The sequence below is a fragment of the Athene noctua genome, chromosome 15, assembly GCF_965140245.1.
Source record: "Athene noctua chromosome 15, bAthNoc1.hap1.1, whole genome shotgun sequence".
In the NCBI taxonomy this organism is placed as follows: domain Eukaryota; kingdom Metazoa; phylum Chordata; class Aves; order Strigiformes; family Strigidae; genus Athene; species Athene noctua.
In genome coordinates this window covers 13,940,858-13,963,998 of record NC_134051.1, presented here as the reverse complement: position 1 = coordinate 13,963,998, position 23,141 = coordinate 13,940,858, and the positions used below count along the sequence as shown (strand labels likewise).

At 40.6% G+C, this 23,141-nt stretch overlaps 1 protein-coding gene across 3 annotated transcripts in view; it reads right to left on the bottom strand.

Annotated features, from left to right (window-relative positions):
- The window catches only part of SHISA9 (shisa family member 9), a 191,619-nt gene extending 178,902 nt beyond the window's left edge, over window positions 1–12,717 (bottom strand). The window contains exons 1-3 of one of the 3 annotated variants that reach the window (XM_074919371.1): window positions 12,487–12,717; window positions 10,658–11,263; window positions 3,276–3,403 (exon numbers count right to left, since the gene is read on the bottom strand). In XM_074919371.1, coding sequence (XP_074775472.1) covers window positions 3,276–3,403; window positions 10,658–11,181 — 652 coding nt within the window. In that variant the 5' untranslated portion in view covers window positions 11,182–11,263; window positions 12,487–12,717. Of the gene's footprint in view, window positions 1–3,275; window positions 3,404–10,657; window positions 11,287–11,699; window positions 11,990–12,486 lie in introns of those variants that run through there. The other 2 variants (XM_074919370.1, XM_074919372.1) reach the window with 2 other exon arrangements.
- Window positions 12,718–23,141: the final 10,424 nt, after the last annotated feature.

Here is a 23,141-nt window from a genome sequence, read left to right as displayed (position 1 = left end):
TTTTGGCAAATAGCTGTGCTAGCTGCAGGCAACTTAGGAAATTGTTCTGGTAACAAACAGTCCAGAAACAAAACCACACTCATTTTCAGTGTCAGAGATCATGCAAAGTTTGTCATTTGACAGAGCTTCCCTTCATAAACCACTTTCAGAACAGGTTGGCAGCATCAGCAAAATGTTTTCAAGTGGGCATAAAGAGCAAATGAGCATTCAAATTAGAACATTTTTAATAATGTTTGGCCTTCAACAGTTTGCTTTCAGTATTCTGCAAGACACAATGCAGAAGGGATACATAATGTCTAAGAAATTCATCTTGCTCTATTCCTATCGATAGACCAATGTGAAAAGTACATCAGCCTCAATTTTTTAAGTCTCATTTGGAGATGGCCAGTAGATTGAAAGTGGTAATTTAGAAAACTTTAAAAATACACCTCAAAGTGTCTGATGCTATGATTTTGTACCATTTCATTTGCTTTATATAAGTAAAGATCTGGAATAGAATTTCTACAAAAGCTGTAATTCACTCTGGTTTATTTGCTTGTAAAAATACCAAAAAAAGCCTGTCACTTTTCCAACACTAGTAGCAGGCAATGCTGCACTGACAGAGTTTCTGCAAGTAACATCCACTCTTGTAGTGTTTCAGAACTCCACTATAAAATTTCAAATTGCTGAAATACTGGACTTGGAAAATTTATCTTAATAACTTTTCTGTATAAAGATTCTTTTTCTCCACCATAAATGCACAGGCTCTCAACAGACTTTAACCATTTGTGATGTTCTGGCTAATTCTAGTAGGTCATTTAGTCATGTTTTAGACGAGTTCATGAGGGAATATAATGGCAACAAATACAGAATAATGACCTACTTTCTATGAAGTATGTCTATGTAATATCGGTTATAGAATGCTTTGAGTAATTTCACCACTTGAAGGTGTGCATTGAATGATATAAATGATTGACTTAATCCATAAATTTGACTAAAGACTGAAAAAGTTACCATCATAGCTGCTTGCTTCTGAGATTTCCATCTGTAGCAGAATGCCTGAGCTGCATGTGAAGCAGTCTTGGGACTGCCTCTATTCATTACCCCATGGATTAAGATAGCTCCAAAGCAGCACTAGTGCTTCTGTGTTGTAGACTGTGGTGGTGCAGGAGCTTTTTTCACTTACAATTCTTCCACTTGTTCCAGAGGGCCAAATTCCGAGACAGAGGTGGTAGGGATGTCTGGGGTCATCGTAAGCCAAGATCCTAAGGTACTCTTAAATGTTTGGGTTTTTTCTTTGTTAATGCAGTAACTATGTGGCTCTGAGTTGCATTTCTATGCAAGAGTTTATAGAAGCAATGCTTAAATCTGAGTTCAAATCCAAGAAACAATGAGTTTAAAGACCTGCTGTGCTATGTCTTATATTGTAGTATACAAAGAGTTTTAATCAAAATATCTCAGTGTGATGATTATAAAAATCTAGACACAATCAATTAGTAAGAATCTCTTTACTTTCTGGCTCCTTCACTGACTGGGATTCTAAATAAACATTTCATGTATGAGAGAAAATAAGGATTTGTACCCTAACTTCATTACCCTTTGGCATCTTTCGTCTTGCAAACATGGTCACAGGAAGGATCAGAGATCAGCAAAGAGCTAATACACAGATCAAAGAGAGATATAGGCATGTTCCCATCCTCCTTAAACCTTCAGAAGTTCACCACCTCAGCTCCAGGGGGCTAGAGCACCTTTGATTGAGAGAGAAGCATAAGTTCCCCTCCAGAAGTGGTGTGTTTTTATACAATTAGGGATGAAATGCTGCAGTATGTATGTACTTCCCCCTCTGCAGTGTAGAACTGCACAGGCCCAGGTGGAAGTACTTTGCTGGAGAGCAGTGCAGACAGATTAGGTGTCACACTTCACTATATGTGGTATCTTTACCAGAGGTCACAGCTTTAATTCTGTCCTATTACTCTGTAACAATGTGCATAAGAAATCACAGTCAGCCTCTATCACAAAACAAGTATCAGGAGTGCATGCAGCGTATGAGTCTGTGCTCTCTCCCATTGTCTTTACACCCTTCCCACAGAAGAAAGCAGTAAAATCTCACAATAACTGCACAGTGCTGTCCAAATAAAACTCATTGCAAAATCATAAGCAAATTTTCTGCCTTCTATAATTACAGAAAGATAAGGTAAAGACTAGTACATATACTTAAGTGTTTCAAAATCCAAATACCAATGCAGTGAAAGTATATTTGCAGTAAAATGCAAATCTACACTGATCTACAGCACAGAGTAAAGCCATCCACTGCCTAACAATCTAAACCTTCCTGAATTACCCTTTTCTTTAATAAATATATTGAACTTGAATTTGTAAATATATTTTCCATAATTTGTATGCAAGTATATATAATTTTTTTATATGTGTATATATATATTTAAGATATGGATGAATTAAAAAACCATATCCAAATTAAAATTGCAGTGCAACTGTTCATCATAAAAAATACATAAATATATATCCAAATTAAAATTGCAGTGCAACTGTTCATCACAAAAGGAAAATGTCTCTGAGCATAAGAAAGATCTGTACCGTGGTCTAATACAATACTGAGAAATAAGTTGCCTAGGACTTCAGAACCACTTGAAATGTCACCACATTTCCTCTGAAATTCCAAGGTGCAGTTTTTTCTTGCCTTCAATAACATAAACACATAATAGCAGTTACAGAATAAAAACATTATTTAAAACTTAATATAGCTTCCTCTCACCTTTCTCTTAGAAAAAAGAAAAAAACGAGAAAGTGGAAACCACATACAACTTGATGTTCTCCAGGAAAGTATTTAACTATTTTACTAGTGGACATGATGTAACAGCCTAATGAAACAGCTTATTGGATGTTACAGCCCTATGAAACATCTTGTTAAATCTTGCTGTAAGCTTAACTATTCATATTTTGGTATAACAAAACATAGATTAAAGCATAGCTTGATGAGCTGAGCAAAAACACCAGGTAGGAGGAGACCAAGACACACAACCAATATTAGTCAACAAAGACCATTAATTAAAAATAAATATAATAACTAATTTTTCTATGGAAAATTGCTTTCTCTTAGTGTTGCACTATTTGCACTAAGGATTCCTAATTATTTCTAATTCTGAAATTAAAAATATTTCTAATTTGCAAGAACCCATGTACTGTTGATCCTCATTTGACATCCAGCAATATTTGTTTCATAATGCTCATTTTAGTGCCAGCATTCCAAATATTGATAAAGTTATAACGCAACTTACGTAAATTATTTGGAGGAGGTCTTGTCTCCATATTTTCATAATGTTGCACATGTACTACAATGTTTAGATCTCTTTCCATATGATCTGTTGTACAGGGACCTTGAGGTCGCATAACATCAGCAAGAGCCCTGAAAACCAAACAAAATCAGAATGAACCTGCAAAATCTGTAAGGCATTACCAGTATATTCCAAGGGGTTTTTTTAGTCTGAGATGCAGTCCATCATACTGTCTGCTTGAGAAACCAGCTCCATTCACAGCAAAATCAGGGAATCAGATTCATTGTGAGACTTCTTCGCACCTAAGGCTCCGTTTAGGTTGTCTTTGACAGTGTGCTAGCAGTAATATGCAGACACACATTACGTTCTTTAGCTGTCTTGGCTTTGTAGGAATGTAATTTAAGCTTGTTGAGACTTGCAGAGTTCTGCCATTACATGTGCTCAGTAACCTTGTCACCTTGGTTAAGCTGTGCACCTCAACATCTAGCCCCTGTCTACAGTTTTCATAAATTAGTTATCTTCACACCTAGGTTACCAGCAGGGCCTGACAAAGTAAATTCTCACACATGCCTTTGCATAGAACACCACACAACACAGTGGCCTTGGCCGTTTTCATTCAAAAATTACACCAAAGTTGAAAGGTCACATGATTTTCGTGTAGAAATCCAGTAGGCACATTACTTTTCATGATCAGGGATTTAAGCTTTTCCCATCCAGAAGGAGAGAACAAAAATGTCCTTTCTAACTTCTATGAGTGTTCTAGTCATTAACATGGAGCGAGCACAGGAACAGTCCTTGCTGCTTTGAAGCCAATTCAGAAACAGGATGAAAGCTTTATGCTAGCAAAGAGGGAGCAAGCAAAAGGATTCCTAACAGTTAGGCCAGGCCCAACCTGATGCTGGTTGTGGACTTTTTCTGCAGAGCTATGGGCAGTAACTATATCTGAAAGGGAGAGAGATTCATTCTGCTCTGGTGTATTTTCTAAGGACAAGTTTCACTGCCAAGTGTCCTGCCGAGTATAAGTTCATTTTTAGGCACACAGATAAGCACACATGCCTGTATCAGCCCTGTGGACCCAAGAGTTAGTGACTAAGTTTTAAGCTCTGAAACTCTCAGCATGGCAACATCTAATTGTCATTCTGGGCTATGGAGTTTTACTGCTGGCTTCTGTAGGAGCAGGATTAGCCCTTAGGTATATGCCATCCAGCTACCTGCTGAACTACTGTGCCACACAAAATAACTGGCCCACCTGCAGAAGCTGTTGCCTTAGGCAAAGGAAAGTTATGGTATGTGTTACCAGTGGCCTCATGGTTCAATGCAAGTCTTTTCTATTCAGGTCAGTGCATCACTGGCCATTATTTGCCTCCTTTTTGTTTCACTAGTTTTAATTTTTAAGTACTTTGAGCTCCTTTTTTTAAGGGAATGGATGCATTTTCTGGGCACTGGGCCCAGTTTAGTTTAATTTTCAGCAAAACTACATAGCATTCCAGATACTGCATCAAGAAAGACTAGTTTATAAGTTAATAAATAAATAAAAATAAGCACATTCACTGCTGAAAGCCATGGCAAGCGCCATCTAGGTCCTCCATTGTACTTTCGTGAAATGATGATTTCTTGATCAAGAAGCACTGTACTTTTAAATATTAAAAAGTAGCTTCATTTAAGTTACAGAGAGAGAGGAATCCTGAGCTGTATCTTGCTTTAAGATTGCAGGATCATTGCTTTGGTACACAGCTGAACAATACTGATGTTTCATTGTGTTTATGGCTAGCATTATGTTATTAAAATATTAGTTGCAGTTGTGATCCACATGTTACAGATTACTCTGTTGATCCTGCAAAAGGTCAGAAGACAGTAACCAAATGATTAATGGTATCAGAGCTATGCTCCTATTTGAAGCAATGCTTATACAGCAGAAATAGCAGAGCTGGCCTACATAGCAGAATAATAAAAATTCAATAGAAGAGATCTCACAAAAGTATGTAGAAAATGATGCAAAAGGAAAGCATTATATTGCAAATCATAGTTTAAAATAAGTGGGGACCAAAACCATTAATATCTAGTCAATTATGCAAATATCTCTTGTATAGAAAATTACAGGAAATTATTGACATCACCATTAATTCTAATTTCAGAGGCAGCTGGACACATTTCTAGGAAGGGAAAGAAAGAAAAGCAAATGAAAGTTCTTAACTTCAATGTGGAAGTTAAAACTGTGAGAGCTTGTAATACATGGATTAGTGTTTCCCAACTCTGTGAGAGCGGGTTTTCAGAAATGCTTTCCTCATTGCCCTTAATCTGATGGTAAATATTGTTCACTGTGGACTTCAAATAACACCCCATATGATAGCAGATTAACAACTGCCTGTCTGTGAAAATGCCAACTGTTTTCTACCATTTTAGGGTGGCTTTTTTTCAAATGGGTTTTAAGGAATTGGCTGTCCAACTCCCACTATATTAAGAAAAAAGGAACTACTCACCATCAAGTTCTGTTTTTAACAACACAGCACCTATGTTTATACCATTAGCCAAAGTTGAACAATTGTCTCAGGGCAAAATAGCACATATAATAAAGAGCTTGTCCTTATCTTCCACTGATGTCAGGGAGAGTTAAAAATGTCTAGCGGCTGGTATAACTGAAGTACAAAGGAAATGCTGTACCTGCATTTTGTTCTTTTAGGGATTTGCCTATATAATGAAATGGATAAAGGGAGGTTTGTGCCCCAGTATGTAACAAAATCCTTGAACAGACATTTGCTTTGAAAAATTCCACATAGACCAACAAACTGTTATAATACCTTCATGCATTTTTCTCACCTGAATATCGTCATATAGATTTTGTTCATTATCTGAAGAAATTGTTAGAGTAAGTCCCACTGAAAAATTACATCTACATAGAGAGTCTTTATCTCACCTTTTCTATACTGAAGGGCTTTTTAAGGAAATGCAAAATACAAGGTAGCCTTCTATTCAGGTAGTGATAATAATTTAGTCTTGTGTATTGATACTGATTGCAGTAACTCAAAAGTGGAGAAATGCTACCTACATAGGAGTTTGCGTCCCAGAACTATCCAAGTATCACAAAACTTCAGCATTTCTGTTGCCATAAGATTTTTCTCTTTGGATATGTAATACTATTTTCAGGTGTCATAAAGCATGTGGAGCCAGGCATTTCCCTTATGGGTACAAGCTTGAAGAAGCTGAAACACAGGTTATTTTATGAAAGGTCACTTGTCGTATTTTGCCTCTAAAACTGGGTCAAAACCCATAAGGGAAATAATTTCACACATAGGATTCAGGATTTTGGCAAGTCAGACTATTTTTGGCCCCAGGTACATGCCTTTTCAATGATCAACAAAAGACTTAACTCATGAGCTCCGCACAGTATGAAGGAAGAAAGAACTCAGATGGTTCACAATATTTGGAAAGCTGCTAACATACTCAGCAGCACTGCTTCAAAAAACCAGGGGCTATAGCATACAAGCATGATTGTAAATATTGTCCTTTCAGTTCTTGGTTTATTTGCACGTTCTCCACAAGGATTAGGGAAGAAGACAAAGATGTAGTTTTATTTACAGAAAAGTCTCCTTGATGAAACAGAAGTAAAACACTTGCCTCTTCTACTCATTTTCAAGAGAGGATTCTCCACTTTAACTAGTGGAGCCTGGAAGTCCCATTGATGTAGTCTTAAGCAGCAAGAACATGCTGCCCTCACATGCCTTAACAGAGCTTTTAGATCTGCTTCATGAGGCAGATCAATTCTGTTTCTTTTGAGGCACAACACTGCCACACATTCTTTTTGCCATATCTGGTAACATACACCATCTTATTCCCTTATTCTCTTAGAAAGCAGGAGGGTAAAGGAAGAGTTACGCTGTTTGGACGCTACTATTACTGCTTAGTTCTTGGACATTGTAGCTGAAGGGAATATTTATCTCCTTTTAATGTCAAGTAACAAATGTAAAAATGAGAAGAATGATATAAACAAAACTTTATCATATGATGTCTAAAATGAAATATGCCATGTAGTGTTAATACTCTACTCCCCTCTTCGTTTTCATCTTTCAGATTTACAGTTCCATGCCAACAGTAAGAGTGTTTTACTGAAAAGCACTGATCTAACAAGAAAGAAAATGTCACCAATGCCACACTTGGCCTTTTCTCTCAAAACAAAAGGAAGTAACAATCTCTCTAAAAAAGGACAAATTTTGATTATATTTTTCCTAAAAAAACTTGCCCAATAGAGATATTTTTCCTATAGATTGTTCTCACTGAATAAACACATTTCTCTGATGCTTTTTCATTATCAAATATTTCAGGAAAATTCAGTGAAATTAATCGAGTGTTCTTGGTTTTTGTTGGTATAGCAGTAAACAAAATGTAATGAAAGGTGACTGTACAGAAACTATGCTCACCAAGCCTCTGACGTTTCCTCTATTAACATTACCACACTTACACACACCAGTGTCTTACTTCAACAGCAGATACACTGACTGCAAGATGAAATAATGCAAGGAATTAGTGTGGCACAGTTTTCTCCCTATTTATAAGTCAGTGTTCTTATTCCCATGTGTCAGGTCTCTGTTCATATTTTAAGATATTTTTAGTAAATCAAAAATGGAAATACGTAATTTACACCAGTTGTATTCTGGCCACCTTTTTAAAAAAATCAGCCCTCATAAAAAAAGATCAGTTTACATTATGCATTGTCTTTTTTGTTAAGCAGTACCATCCCTTCCATAGGTGATCTTGTTCATAGGAATGAAGAAGATTCAAGTGTTTCATGTAGCCACTGGCTAGGGAAGGGAAAGAAGCCAATCTTAGCTAAGGAAATAGATGACAAATCAGCCTCCGTGTGTTTCTTGATGCCAGCCAAAATGGAGTAACACTTAGTACTTTTTGTTTGGCCTACCTAACACTCAATGCATTATACTTTTGCTTATTAATACGATTCAGCACAGAAAAAAAACCATAAGAAGTGTTCTTTTTGGGTTTCTTTTCATGATATTGTACTAATGAGTGTTATAAAAGAAGGTGAATATGAATATAGGCTACATATTATTTTTAATTGTTGGTACTATTAACTGTTTAAACACATAAATTATTTCTTAAGCACTGCAGCCTTTTTTTCAGAACATTACTAGTGTAAAATGAGCTAGGATGGAGTATTTCAGCTAAACACACATTTGAGGACAAAGAGGTTACTTCAATTCTTCACTCAATGAACAGATTTTTAGATTGCCAAAGGGATTTAAAAATCTAATTCCTTTTCAAATTAATTTTCAAATGAATTTAAATCAAAGTAATAGGAGTGTGAGAACTTTTTTTTAAAAAAAAAAGCTATAGTGCTGCTTTTTCAGAACATGACTAGCTATTATGTGTACTGAGTGGGTGACTGTTTTTCCATGTGATCATGACTTTCCAAGTTTCTATATAATCCTGTCTTGAACATTTTCATGGCAAGACAAGTACAAGATCTCAGACACCGTTAAGTAATTGGGGTAACAAACGACCTTTTCTAAGAACCACTTCAAAACCCTAATCTTTATGCATACATGACTGAAGGATTTCTGAATGATTTTCCAATCCCTTATAATTCTATTTCCATAAACTAAAACAGAATATCCTTTCTGAATACTTCACACCTGTACTTTAGGCAGCAAATATTTCTACTAGTAGAAATAGGACCTATTTAAGCCATATATAGGCAGGGATGGCTACAACTTCACTCTGTCTTGGGTTTTGTAACTGCTACGAGCCTTGCCTTTTTGCCTGCATGAAGACACTACAGAAAGAGGATGAAGCAAGGGAGAGCTTTTTCCAAACAAGTGCTGTAGTTTAAGAGTAAGATTTAAAAAAGAAATTGTGACCCATATATTCATTTTCTCAATTGAGTAGTTGAGAATATTCAAAATGTCTAAAAGATTATTATACCTTGCTCCACAAAAAGACATCTTTCAGAAGTATCACTGACACACAGTGTTAAGTTGACCAAAATTTCTGCAGCGTGCTTTGATCCTCTGTAGTAAAAGCGTATCCATATCAGCCAGTTTATAAATAGCAAATAATTGCTAGTGAACTGGTGATGCACTTGCAGGAGTATTTTTGTGGCTTTCTCTGTTCATTTCAGGATAAGCTGTGAATCAAAAAGTCATGCAGAAACTTCAGTAAAATATAAGGTTCCAGGTGTTGAGTTGATCTGTTGGACTGTCTTTCAAAGGATGACTCTTCATCTAAGCTTTAAAGATTGTGAACTACACCATTGCCAGTCAGGGCAAAAGGAAGCTTTCTGACACGCTGCACGTCCAGTAGGAGGTATCCTTTTAATTGCATTTCATCACTGACGTTGCCCAATATGCTGGAATCTATTTAGACTCTTTAATGGAGCTGTTTGCCTTTTTTAATGCCTTTCCCCCATCTGCTTTACTTTCATGTGCCTGGGATTAGCATAAAGAATCAGACAGACTGCAAACTTGACAAATGTGTTATGCCTTGATTTTGAACTGCTGTGACAATCTGGGTTTGGAATATGTTGTTAAAGCCATTGGGCTCTGTCCTGAGTTGCCCACCTGCCTATCCACCACTAGGCAGCCAGTATCTGGAGTAGACAGTACACAGCATGCCTGACTCGAGGTGGGGGAGGTTCTCTTCGATATAACTCAGCCATTACACTGTGGATACAGAGTATAACACACACACATACGGATGAGACAATACTTTCATATGCCATTTTTTACCTCTCACAGTAAGAGAAAATAATGCTAAGACATTTTACAATAGCTTTTCCTTTTTGTGTCTCCCTCTTCCCTTCCACCCTGGCTCATTTTCACAGCTCAGACATTTTACAAATAGCTCACACACTTGCAAGGGTTGGGGGAGTAGGGAAGGTCCTGCCAAAACAATTTTGCAGCTGGAGAGGGAGGGTGAGATGACATTTGTTTACATCCTTCTGTTGAGAAGTAAAAACATTTTCCAAGCTTTGAAACAGTTGGAAGAGGGAACCCATCAGGCTTTCTATAATTCAGTGTTGCTGGTTTCAGGATTTTTTTTGTTTTCCTATTCATGCACAGTATATCCGGGAACACTTGCTGGATCTTGTTGGGGAGAGGGTCAAACACTGCAGATAAAAATGGACTACTGTCTGTGCAGATTCCACAATTATTTCTAGTCTTCCTCAGTATGCATGTACTTTGATAACCTGGGCTTGGGGAACACAGGACCTCTGCTCACCAAAGTTGGTCTCTCTCAGTCGCCTTGCAGGGGAATGCAGACTGCCTGGCAGGAGTTGTTTGTTTAGCAGGAACACATGGGCTCCTCTCTCCTCTTCAGGGGCAGGGGAGGAGGTAGGGGGGAAGGGGACCCTGCTGCCTGGCACTCAGCCTTACCTGGACATGTGCTCCCGCTGGGGTCTGTGCGCCTTCTCCAGCCCTAGTTTGGTGAAGATCCCCACCAGCACCATGACTGCCACAACCCCACATATGATGTAGACAATGAGGTTGGTTTTATCCCTGGTAGGGTCATGCAGAGGGTCGTCTATGCGGGAAGGAGGCTTCCCAGTGTTCATCCACAACGGTGTCTCATAGTTTGTGCAGGTGCTTTGATCCAGCCTTGTCTTCTTGAACTTGCAGCAAAACCTGAAGCCACAAGTGCCGCAGCAGAAGATGAACTCCCCAGAGCTGCAGTTAAAGGGGGGGTCCCACTGCCCCATCACGTCAAAGTAGCCCCTGCAGAAGTCCGGGGTGGGAGGTGGCTCGGAGGGATCTAGCTGTTCCCCAAGGCTGGAGTGGTTTCCTCCTGAGAGCACCACGAAGCTCCCCAGCTGCTGGCCAGCTTTCTCCTGAGCCCGACACACCAGCGTGAGAAGGTCCGCCACCAAGTAGCCGAAGAGCAGCCGAATAAAGCCTTCCATTCTGCCTGCCAGCCCCGGCTCAGCGCTGCTGCTGCCGCCGCCGCCGCCGCTCTTGCTGCTGGATGCTGCGCTGCGCCAGGAGCTGAACATAAAGGGGCTCCGTCAGGGGCCGGGCGTCCGCTCAGCCCGCGCTCGCCTTCAGCACCACGGACAGCCCCCCGCGGGCCGGGCCGGGCCGGGGCCGCCGCCCCCCGCGCAGCGCCCGCCGCCCCCCGCGCAGCGCCCGCCGCCCCCCGCGCAGCGCCCGCCGCCCCCCGCGCAGCGCCGGAGGAGCGAGAGCGCGGCACTTGTGGAGTGCGCGGGAGAGGGAGCGCGCTGGAGGAGGAGGAGGAGGAGGAGGTGGCGGTGGGAGTGCGGGGCACGGCGCTGCGCGGCGGGCTGGGGAGAGGGGCGTGGAGGGGGCCCCGAAGCGGGAGGGCTGAGGCGAGGGCGCTGCAGGGGCGGGAAGGAGGAGAGAGGGCGAGCGAGGAGCCTCCCCGCGCTGCCTGGTGCCAGCGTGCGGCGCCCGGGGCACCCACCTTCCGCTCCCCCGCGGAGCACCGGCGCGGTCTCTCGCACAACTCCCTCAGCCAGCCACGGCGCCCGCCGAGCCCCGCCTGGAGCCGGGCGAGCCCGCGGGAGGCGACGGCTGCCGGGGCAGAGCGCGGGAGGCTGGACGGACTCGCCGCGGCATCCAGCCGGCGGGGAAGGGCTGCCGCCGAAGGGGAACGCCGCCTTGGCGGACAGCGTGCGGGTGAGAGCGAGGGCGAGGCAGCCCGGCGAGCGCAGCCCAGCCCGTCCTCCGAGGCGCCCGCGGGGGGCTGCCCGCCGGCCCGGCCCTGCCCCGCGGACCCCTCTGCGAAGCCCCCCTGAGCGGCCGGCGGCCTCCCCCTCCCGAGCGGCCCGTCCGTGGGGCTTTCCCCCGCCCATCAGCACCGCCGCGGAGCCGGCCCCCGCCGCACCCCCCTCAGCCCCGCCGCGGGGCCGGCCCCGCTCCCCGCCATCCCTTACATAAGAGACTTCCCGCCCAGGCGGGCGCTCCCCACAGGTGCGTCTCCAAAAGCGCGGGAGCGCCTCCTCGTCCCCTCCCCGCCGCCCGCCCCGCGCTGAGGGGGGCACCGGCCTGGGCGGGGGAGACGACGCGGGGGGCGCCGGGCGGCCTCAGCCCCGCACGGCCCCGGCCCCGCCGCGGGCTCCAGGCCGAGGTGGGCGCCGGGGGCAGCGCCGGGGGAGGCCGGCAGGGCGCCGCTCTCCCGCCGAGGAGAGCGCTCCTTCTCCCGGCGGCCGCTCTCCGCGCAGGCTGGCGCTCGCCGCGGATTCACTCACCTGCGAGGCGAAGGCAGGTCCCGGCGGAGCGGTGTCCATGGGGCCGTGCCTCCGCTCAACGCGGGCGGGAGCGGGCGCTGCCCTCGCCGGCGCTGGGCACAGGTACAGCCTTACTCGTACTGCACGCTTCGGAGCGGGGCTGCCTCCCTGGCTGCTGAGGATGAGCTGCCCCTGCACATCCTTTATTTTAAAAATCGTTGTAGTGTCAGTCAGGCTGGCTCCAGAGGACACAGTGAGGCTGTTTGCGAGACACAGAATTAAAATAACTTCCCCCAAACAGAGAACTGACTCTGGGAAAGACTTTTTAGCGATTCACACCCCATCCCCGTTATTTAACTCTCTCAGCTCCGTCTTTTGGTTTGGCAGCAACCTGCGCAAGTAGCGATAATATTATCCTGAATACTATGCTGCCACCAAATGTAGGAAATAAGCCCATTATGGCGTGATTTAACAGTGTGGGCTGGTGCTTAAAGCAGCTTCCCTTTTCCTCGGGGTAAAGGGATCGGCTGTGATCGCCTCGCTGGGGCCTTGCGGGCTCCTGTTGTCTCTGGGGAAGGGGGGGGGTGCTGGGGCTCCGCAGTGCCACGCTGCCGCTCCTCTCCCACCGGCTCTTGCGAGGGGGCTGGATCGCTGCCGCACTTCAGGAACTTCAGCCAACTCCGTGTGGAGTTGTTAAGCGGTAAATAAACAGAAAGGTGAGGCAGAGGACAAAGCAGACGTTTGGAATCGGAGAGGGCTGTAGTTAGCTAATTGTGATCCTTTGCCTTCTCTTAAAAATAGACTCTAAGTACAGTGATGATTCCACTGAACAGTTTGACAGTAAGCCTTGCGTCTTTGTCCAGGAGAGAGGTTAGAAAGTCCCTTTATTTCTCAGCAGAGAAAAACAATCAGTCCCAGCCAAGTCCTGCCTTTTTGGGTTTTAATATTTAATTCTTAAAACCTCCACCTCATCAACATCTTCTTTCAAGTCTCCTCTGAAATCATATCGTTCCTCCCCTGTGTCTACTTCTCTCTGCTATTATTTATTATTTAACACTTTGTGATGCAGTTTGTGCTGAAAATACTGCACGAAATTGATTCATTCCATACTTATTATTGCATCTAGAGACAGTTAAGGTCCAGTCCTGTCAGGCACTTAAGATTATGCAAGTTTCCCCGTTGATCTGACTGCTAAAAAGCTGCTTAAATATTTTGCATGATTAGTGCTATACATGTGCAGAAATAATAACATCAAAAATTATTTATTTTATGGGCTATTAATCCTGACTAACTATGGTACAAGTTCCTGGGGTTTTCCTTAAGAATTTCCCTATAGCAAAAAAGCCCAAAGTATTTAGGCTAGAATCTAACATTTGCGGGATTTGGGTCCATGTGATCAGAATCTGAGCCTAAGCGGCATGTGCTTGGGGAAAACAGGAGGATGGTTAAAGCTCCTTGAAAAAAAATGTTTCCTATGGCACCATAAGACTTCGGATCAGACCCATAGAACCCAGACCCCATAAATCATGTTACCCTAATTAATCATAAGTTACTCTAGTTGTTATGCTCTCTGTGCCTGTTAGTCGTATTAGCAGTAATGTTATTTTAGCTGTATCATGTCTTAGATCTCTAATAATGAACTAAAGGTGTTCTAGACTAGGGCACGAACCATTTTTACTAGACCTGTGGCAGTGTGTTTTAATGGGTTCATAGCATGTATTTGTAAGAACATCTGCATGATTGGAAATATAAATCCATGAAGTATAGTAATGGAAACAAGAAAACTTGAGAGAAATGGGTACTGAGGCACATCCTGGGTCATTATGTGATTTTATAAAGCTTTTCTCAATGAAGTCAGTCAATAAACATTTAATTTATTTCAGTTGTCTTTATCAAGTTGAGAAACAAAAGATTTCCCAGTTTAGCACCATCGCCTTCCACTTTCAAGCCTTCTCTTTTTGACATTGCTTTAAGGTAAGTAATAGTTACCTACTTTTCTACAGTTTTAGCCCATAAGGAATGCATTTTGCCTCTGAAACAATTGAGAGATGAATGTTTCAACTAGAACCTACAGAGTTGTCTTTATTCAAGCACATATCTATTTACTTCAGTGAAATACTTAATTTTAGGCACAGACCTTGTACAAAATTAAGTATTCCTATTATATTTTCCTCTAATTTCTTTCCCTTGTTTTCACTGAGACTTTCACGTGTGGATCAATGGCAATGCTTGTTCAACTTTAAGCTAGAAAATAGACGCATCTTTTTTTCCTGGTAAATTCTGTAGCTATGTATAGCCATGTCTCGGTGGAAGTTATATAAATGCATACACGCTCATACTCTATACATGTATCTGTGCATTTTACATGTTTGATTCTGTGTTTAATTGTATATACTCTTAGAACTGATTCTTGAAGAGTTTTTTATGTAAATAATTGAGCTTGAAAAGAGTAAAATTAGGAAAGTTAATGAGTTAACCTGAATGTTGAAGTGGCAATAAATCTGAAGAATATAGAACAATTAGAACATATAGAGCAATTGCAATTATCACATTCCAAATTCCATTTTTAATTTTTGTTAATAATAACAATGTTGATGCAACCTCTGAGTATTTTCCAGGGGCTGATTACCTGCTAGAGAGAACAGTCCTATGCTGAGCACTGAGTCAATGGAGTTTTTTAGTCAATCATTAATTCCAGAGAAATGCCATGTAGCTCAATCATTATTATAAACAGACATTCCAGAGCTTGAAAATCTGTCAAAAAAGCAGCTAGACAGGCCTTATCTCAGGTAGTATTGATGTGGAAGGTATTTTGTGATAAGAAGTGTCATGTGGAAACGGGAATGAAGCAGTCAATGTCTATTTCCTTGATAGTTATTTCACACTGTAATGGGATGTTTGGATGTATAGATACAAAATGTATTGCAGCTGGAAAACAAAAGAGGCGATGTTTCTACTATAGGAGGCCAACTGGCAGCATGTTTGCAATCACTAGTCTTTAAATGTGCAGTTAAATGTTAGAAGATGTCTGCTGTGGAGCAATAAGGTAGCTTGAGACAAGAAAGAAAAACCTTAGCACATACGAGTTGAAGAAGCAAAATGCGTTAACGAGGAGGCTACAAGTAACATGAGGCTTATAGATTCCAAAACCAGTCTCGTGTTTTACAAATATTGTAAACAGCCCTGAATGACACAACACAGATGTTTCTTTTGAACACCTCTACGTTCTTGAATCAGCATATATCAGACAGCCCTCTTTGCTTCTACTAAGTTTTGTCATTCCTCTCTGAAGAGCGTGCTTTCCCATTGGCTTGCTGGATGGTTAAAACACCATTGTTTCTAGGCCTTTCTTATAGTTACACAGCTAGCACCTCATAAGTCTTTGTTCTTTTAGCCAATAATTGCAATCATTAGTTATCATATCAGTGCAGCAACATATGAAATCCCAGCCTGCAGTGTGTTGACACTAAATAAACTTCTCTTTTTATAATTATTGACCATACATCTTTTCAACAACCTTCCTCTTTTCATTAAAAAAGAGGCACATACAGAGTGGGACAGAATGGGCTTGTTCTTACAATTTCATGAATTCATAGCAACTTTGACTAGAATCTTATGAAAATTTAGTTATTGTCATCACATCTGAAAAAAATACACTTTGCACATAACAAAGGGATAACCATCAAGGGATCTTAATGAGCCAGGAGATGCTTTATGAATGAAAAAGCATGAGAGACTTGTTTTCATGGCTCACTGAAGAGGAAGTAATTTATTGCAATTCTACAACATAGAAATTACTTTTATCACAATATTTTTCTCTTCGGTCTTCTTGTAAAACCAAAACTGTAGTTACTGCATGGGTTGGGATTGAGGCAGTAACAGCATTCACATTTGGAGTGGACTTAATTAAATCCTGCGAGTTCTTGTAGCTTCAGTTTAATTCAAAGGAAATTCAGAAAAATTCACATAAATTTAGAAAATAAGTGGAGTACTTGCATATATACAAGAGGAAACACATGTATACTGCAAACGTCTTCAGTATACAGCAGTGGGAAAACAGTGCCAAAATGTCCAAAGCACCTTTCAGCAGTTTAGCTGAAAAATGAGTTGTGCCCTCAGGTTTGCCTGTTGCACAGCTATTGCTCTGATGCTGAACAAGGAAAGCTGCCAGTCAGCTTCTCTCTTTGGCAAAACTGATGTTACTTTTGAATTGTAACAGTACCTGTGAACAAGGTATGTTTCTGCTTGTTATAAATTAGACTGCCATGGAATTTAGATCTGGAATTATTGGCCAGGTGTCTGAGGATTACCGCAGCTGACAAATAAGGCTTTGCAGATCATTCCAAAGTCATGCCAACAAAATCTTTGTCTTGTTAACAAAAAAGAAAAGAAAGGCTACAGAGGATAAAAAAATTGGATCTGCTTTTGTATCCTTCCAGCTGAAAACCCAGCTACCTTTGTTCCCATGAGTTCCAACTTTTCAAGGCAGAAAGGAAGCCTTTCTAAACACCTAAAATAGCATTAAAAATTTTCAAGGTTAAAGTCATGTATAAATAGGCTGTATACTGTACCTGAGCATAGCGAAGCTGTCCTTAGACATAGGCCACATAGCAGTGAAAATTCTCCAGTCCTCTGCTGTCTGACTCCGATGTATGTTAGAACAACAGAGGAGCTGATCTAACCAATAACTCTTCTAAAAACTCTTCAGTAACTGAGATTAAGAGGTGGACAAGTTTTAGTCTATAATGCGCATTCTCCATCCATAAATGGAATCCAGAACAGGAAGAAGTCAAATCTGTGTCAGTTAATAGTCTGTCAGCTTTAGTACTATTAACCTTCAAGGGCTACAGAAGTGAGCTGTAAACCTTGGAAGTGAAGAACTTGCTTTTCACAGAGATATAAAGTTGCTGTATTAACGAACAAAAGATGTTACCCACCGTATATTTTGCATGTCTTCCAAAATGTACTGTCAGGCAACCAAAATCAAAAGTTCTTACTGAACTTTAGACCTTTTTAGTGTGCTTCCCTGGTAATAAGCTTTAATGATGTCTCTCCATATCATTGTCACAACATGCCCACCCCAGGCTTGATGTATTTTGTATCTTACATGTAGTGATAATATATAAATGTAGGAACTTTCAGATTTGTGAAGAAAATCTCTGACAGCTCCATTTTTTAAGTATGCTAGCTGTTAAAAGATGCTTTGGCTTTTAAAATGGCAAGTCACAAGACATATATAAGAGGTATAGTGAAAAGTAATAATGGTCCTGTGATACTGTTCGTCTCTCACAGATACTCTTCTGATTACACGACACTGCAGTTTTCACGTGACTATCAGATTCACTTACATGATTACCATACCTGGCCAATAGTGTCAGATGTGGTTGCCAAAGGCTAAATATCCACAGGCCAACTCAGTATCTACTAAATTCAACAATTGTCTTTCCACTGATTTAAAATGGAAACTGCACTGGGTGATTTTATTCAAGAGATGATGGATAATCACAGCTTACACTGAAATCACCAGACATCTGAGTGGTCAGTACTTCTGAAAACACGGTCACATATTTGAAAGCCCAATAATGAATCCAGAGACTAAATTTAGGCACATATGTTGAAAAACTATTAATGTACATAAATACATATACAGGTTCCAAACTACGCTTTTAGGCAGATGGAACAACTGTCCCTTGTTGACTCCACTTGACAGCCAATGTAAGGAGCAGTACTGAAGCTGGCTCCAAAGGGATTTGTTTCTCTGTCCTCTAGCATGATAGCCAGCGAGAAGAAATAATTTATCAACCAGGTATACTGACAAATGGGTCAAAAAACCATGAAGGTCTCAAGGTGGAAAACTAAATGGTATTTCTTATGTTTTCTTTCTAGAGAGCATTCTGATGCTAACAGGGCTCATCATTGATATTCCTCAGTACATTGCGACTCTGTTATACCTACATATATGGAATATCTATTTAAAACATCTGTCTAGGTATTCTGTTACACCTATCTTAAATGAAAAGGCATCAATCCAGTCTCCTTGCTCTTTCATCATGTCAATAGTAAACTGAAAAGTAAATGCTTAAAGTAAATAATGTGTAGCAGAACATTTTTGATGATCATTCTTTCTTTTTTCTTGTGATTTTGTAACATGTATTTGTCAAAAGTTTTTTTTATTATCGTGAAAGTGCAGTGATCCTACAGTTGGATAAATAATAGGACAAATGAAAGGATTTTAACTGTAATGTGAAATGCACATTAGGGAGTCCTGAGAAGTGGTGCAAAGAGATGCTGACAGCAGGTTCTAGTGGTGGCTTTTTGTTGTAGTGTTTACTTAAATCAGCAGATCATCTCTAACCTGCTAAACATAATCTAATGTTAATAATGTATTTAGGATATCTGCTCCCTAACACATATATAGGATATTTTTGCAATGTACAATAAGGTTCAACACATTTTTGACATAAAACACTGGCACCTGAGTATACAGTTTTCAGGATGGATTATTTGATCTGTATATTTATATAGGCAAGTAACATTGAAGTAAAATGTAAAGAAGTTGCAAAAGGAATAATATAGAAATGAGAGAGAGAGAGAGAGGGCCAGTTGTAACTGAATACTGGGTAAAAGGACAACTCACAATTTTCTTGGGTGTGTGTGGGAATTAGTCTGTCATTCACTCCCACGCACCTGACAGAAAGCTGGCCTCTTCAAAGTGAATTTTGTGATTTATATACACCTTGATATCTTAAATATGATTTTCCAGTTTAACAAATTCTCCCTGTGAATATAGATATTGTTCTTATTTAAAAATAAAAAATTAAAAAATTAAAAAATTAAAAAGGAAATTGCATGTAATTTCTGTGCAAACTAGAAGAGTTGAAGTGAGCCTTGATCATATGATGAAGAAACAGATAATTTAGATGGTTGAACAACAGGATGGATTTCCTACATAAACGATGAAAGTATTTCAACACATAAAATGACCGTAAGTGACAAAGAGCAGATATCTCATAATACCCAATTATCTCACTTGTTTCTGTCATAATGTTTAGCTCAAGTTAAAAAAAAAACATTTGCACAGCAAGATCAGAAATAGATCCTCCATGCAAAGCCTGAACCTGGGTCCAGTTTTCAGTCTTTTCATCTCATTGCAAAGGATCTTTTAGTATTAGGTGTGTTGGTTATCATTAATTACTTATTGACGGCTGTATGCAAAGGACAAAGTCGTGACTCATTAGTGTTAACAGGAATATTACAGTTAAATTCAATGGAGTGAAGATTCCACTCTAAGGATGAAGATTTAATAAGTTTATTCTCATTGAGATGTTCTTTATAGGACATAAAATTCCCTTTGTTTTAATGGGGTCATTTTATAATGCTAATGTTATTCATAATGAAAGCAAAACTGAGTTCTAACATTAAAGGATAAAGAAAAAAACATGCAGAAAAAGTTAAAAACAAAAATAACAAAGATAGGGACCACATTCTGATGCCTGTTTTATGAGGGAATGTAGAAATATTTAAGGAAATAATATTTTGGCATACAGTGCATCTTTAAGGTCCAGTGCAGATAGCTATATATTGCTCAAAATGTATTCAGACGGAACTCCAGTCTCTATGCCCATTAGTACACTGAAGCCCAAGGGAGGCATGGTCTGCTGGCAGAGTGATAAGGACAGCTCTCGAGCACATATGCAGATGGAAGCTGCCCGCACTACTAGAGAAGCCAATAAAAATCAGCTGTGTATTCAACAATCCTTGTTTCTACCTTCCTGCCTACATCCATCCCAAGCAACTTTTCTGTGCCCTGACAGTGTAAGTGGATGAAGACTATTTCTCGCTGACTTTGTGACCTTTCACTACACTTGCATTCCAGTGGGACAACAGAAGAGTCATCTCTGCACCATGAACAGATAAAATTTTCTTGGCAGTTGGTATACAGCTGTGGAGTTCATTCCCTGAGGATATTGGAACAATTACAAATCTCAGCTCTTTAAGAATAAAAGGTAAAATCCTTTATTTTCACCTACCTGCTCCACAATAATAATAATAATGAGAATAACAAAGCCATCCCTCCTAGGACATGAGGAGAAACTGGAGATCTTTCTCATAGCGCTTGTAAAGGTGTTCTGATACCATGGTGACGAACAGATTATAATTGCCAAGATAGATGGTGGATCCAGCTGGCACTTCTTCCTCCTCCCCCACACATCATGGTGCTCACCACAACAAGTTTATGATTTTGTCCTAAAAATCTGTTGAGTCTTGTTGGTCTTTACAAATTTATTTGCAGAAATCGCAAAATGCTCTCTTCACTTCAATTTAGTCTAGACTGTATGAGAGGTGCATGATTTTTTCAGAAATTCACCCATAAGGTGTATTATTCTCTTGATTAAAAACTCCTCTCAAACCTTAGCTGATAAATAAGTAAATGTGAGTTCTCCTTCTTGGCAAAAAAAAATATTTTAGATACCTATCTGTCTGCTCAGTCATCTTAAGCAATTTTTACCCAGAATAGTATTGCTATATTCGTTCAGGTGAGATTTATTGTTCAGAAGCTCGAACAGAAAGTCCTCTAAGTTAACTTCTACCTTGCACTTTTTCTGTTTACACAGGATTTATACAGGCATGAGGGGGTTTTGTTTGTTTTTATCTAGAAGATGAGATAAATACTTGCTAGTCTAGGATATGTAAGAAATATTGCAATTCTCATTTTTTCAAGAAAGAAGTGTGAAAAATAATAGCAATCTCATTGGTTCGCAAAACCTTTCTCAAGATATTTATTCAACTAAGTTTCAAATAGTAAGCACCAGTATTTTAAATTTCAAAATTCTTAACAGCTGCATTGTACAACAATGCCACTGCACTTTACACTGCTTTGTGTCCTTGCTGGCAGTATCATTGCAAGTCAGATCTGGGTGGATATGGACAAGGTGCTAATTTTTCACCTGCAGAACAAGGTATTCTCAGAGGTAAGTCAAAGAACTTGTTGTTGTGGGGAAACCAGATGCCAGTCTCCAAGGTTTATAAATCTGTTTTTTGGTATATTAGGAGTTAAGCATAAAATATTTTTAATGGAGAAATTAATTCTGAACGGATTTTAGCTACTGAAATACTTTATACGTGTACATACCTGGATGCTTCCAAAATAATTTTATTCAAAGCTGAATGAAGTAGTAAGTACTAGGAGACTATTAGTAGATGAAATTCTAATGGATGTAAATGGTACCAGGGCTCCTTTCAGCCAGGGTGAATTTTGCTCTTTATTTGCTTGAGTTGCAGAAATCTGATTAACCAAAGTTTATCCAGAAGTAAATTAGTGCTAAAGTGTGAAAATCAGAGCTTTGAGACTACTAGCATAGCCTTATGCTAGCTTTTTTCATCTAGAGTCAATTAAGCAAACTTGGCAGAAGCCTTAAAAGCAAGTATTCTCTGCTGGTTGTTAGTAAAAAATTGACCACTCTTTTTATTAAGACAAAGGGTGCCTGTTTGCCCAGTGAGGCGCCGAAGGGGAAAAATAGAATGCAACACCAGAACTACACAGATTTCTTCTGGCTTTGGAAGCCAAGAGGAAAGATTGGAAATTCTAGTACCAGTCTGTTTATGGTATCATTATTTCTGGCTGACAGCAAGGTAACAGATGCTTCTTCAGGTCAGGGCTTCCCAGCTTGTTCCTAGACAAGCTTCTCGTCCTTATTTAGGGTAGATGGACGTCAAGTATTGTAGCCTATCAAGTGCATGAACAGATCATGTACAGATCTCTCAATGCTTTAAAACGCACCGTGGGAGGATCTCTACTACAGTGTGGCAATACTAGCTTACAAAACCTGCACTGGGAAAGAAATGTAGCCTTATACAAACATTCAGTTCAGTCCCAAATAAATTCTCAAAAGAAGGCTTTGGGGCAGACAAAAGTTATGCATATGCTGATCCCCTGCACAGATTCCTCCTTCTTCTTCTAGATGAATGAAAACAGGCTGACTTGCATAAATAACTTGGTTATATGGCTATATATTTTATATTTAACAATATTTACACTTCGACTATAGCTTGCCTGAAAATAAATATGTAAATCAACCTGGTTTCCTGTTAAGTTTGACCTTCTCTTGAGCCAAATTAGCCTTGAAAATTTCTAGAGAGGCAAACAGAATAGTTACTTTCCATCAGCCTGTTCCAGCAAGGAATGTGATGATCTCCATCTAGCTATGCTTGGAAGTATAATAATGAATGCTATTTTGCCAAAAGTTCAGCACTGGCAAATTCTTAAGAATTCAGAATTCTTTAATACTTTTTGCAGAAATAATCAAACAATATAGTGGCAGATGAGACTAGGTTAGAATTACAGAATCATCTAGGTTGTACAGGACCTTGAAGATCATCCAGTCCAACCATTAACCCAACACTGACAGTTCCCAACTCCACCAGATCCCTCAGCGCTGGGTCAACCCGACTGTTCAACCCCTCCAGGGATGGGGACTCCCCCCCTGCCCTGGGCAGCCCATCCCAACGCCTGACAACCCGTCCTGGAAAGAAATGCTTCCTAATATCCAGTCTAAACCTTCCCTGGCCCAGCCTGAGGCCATTCCCTCTTGTCCTATCGCTTGTTCCTTGGTTAAAGAGACTCATCCCCCCTCTCTGCACCCTCCTGGCAGGGAGTTGCACAGGGCCAGGAGGTC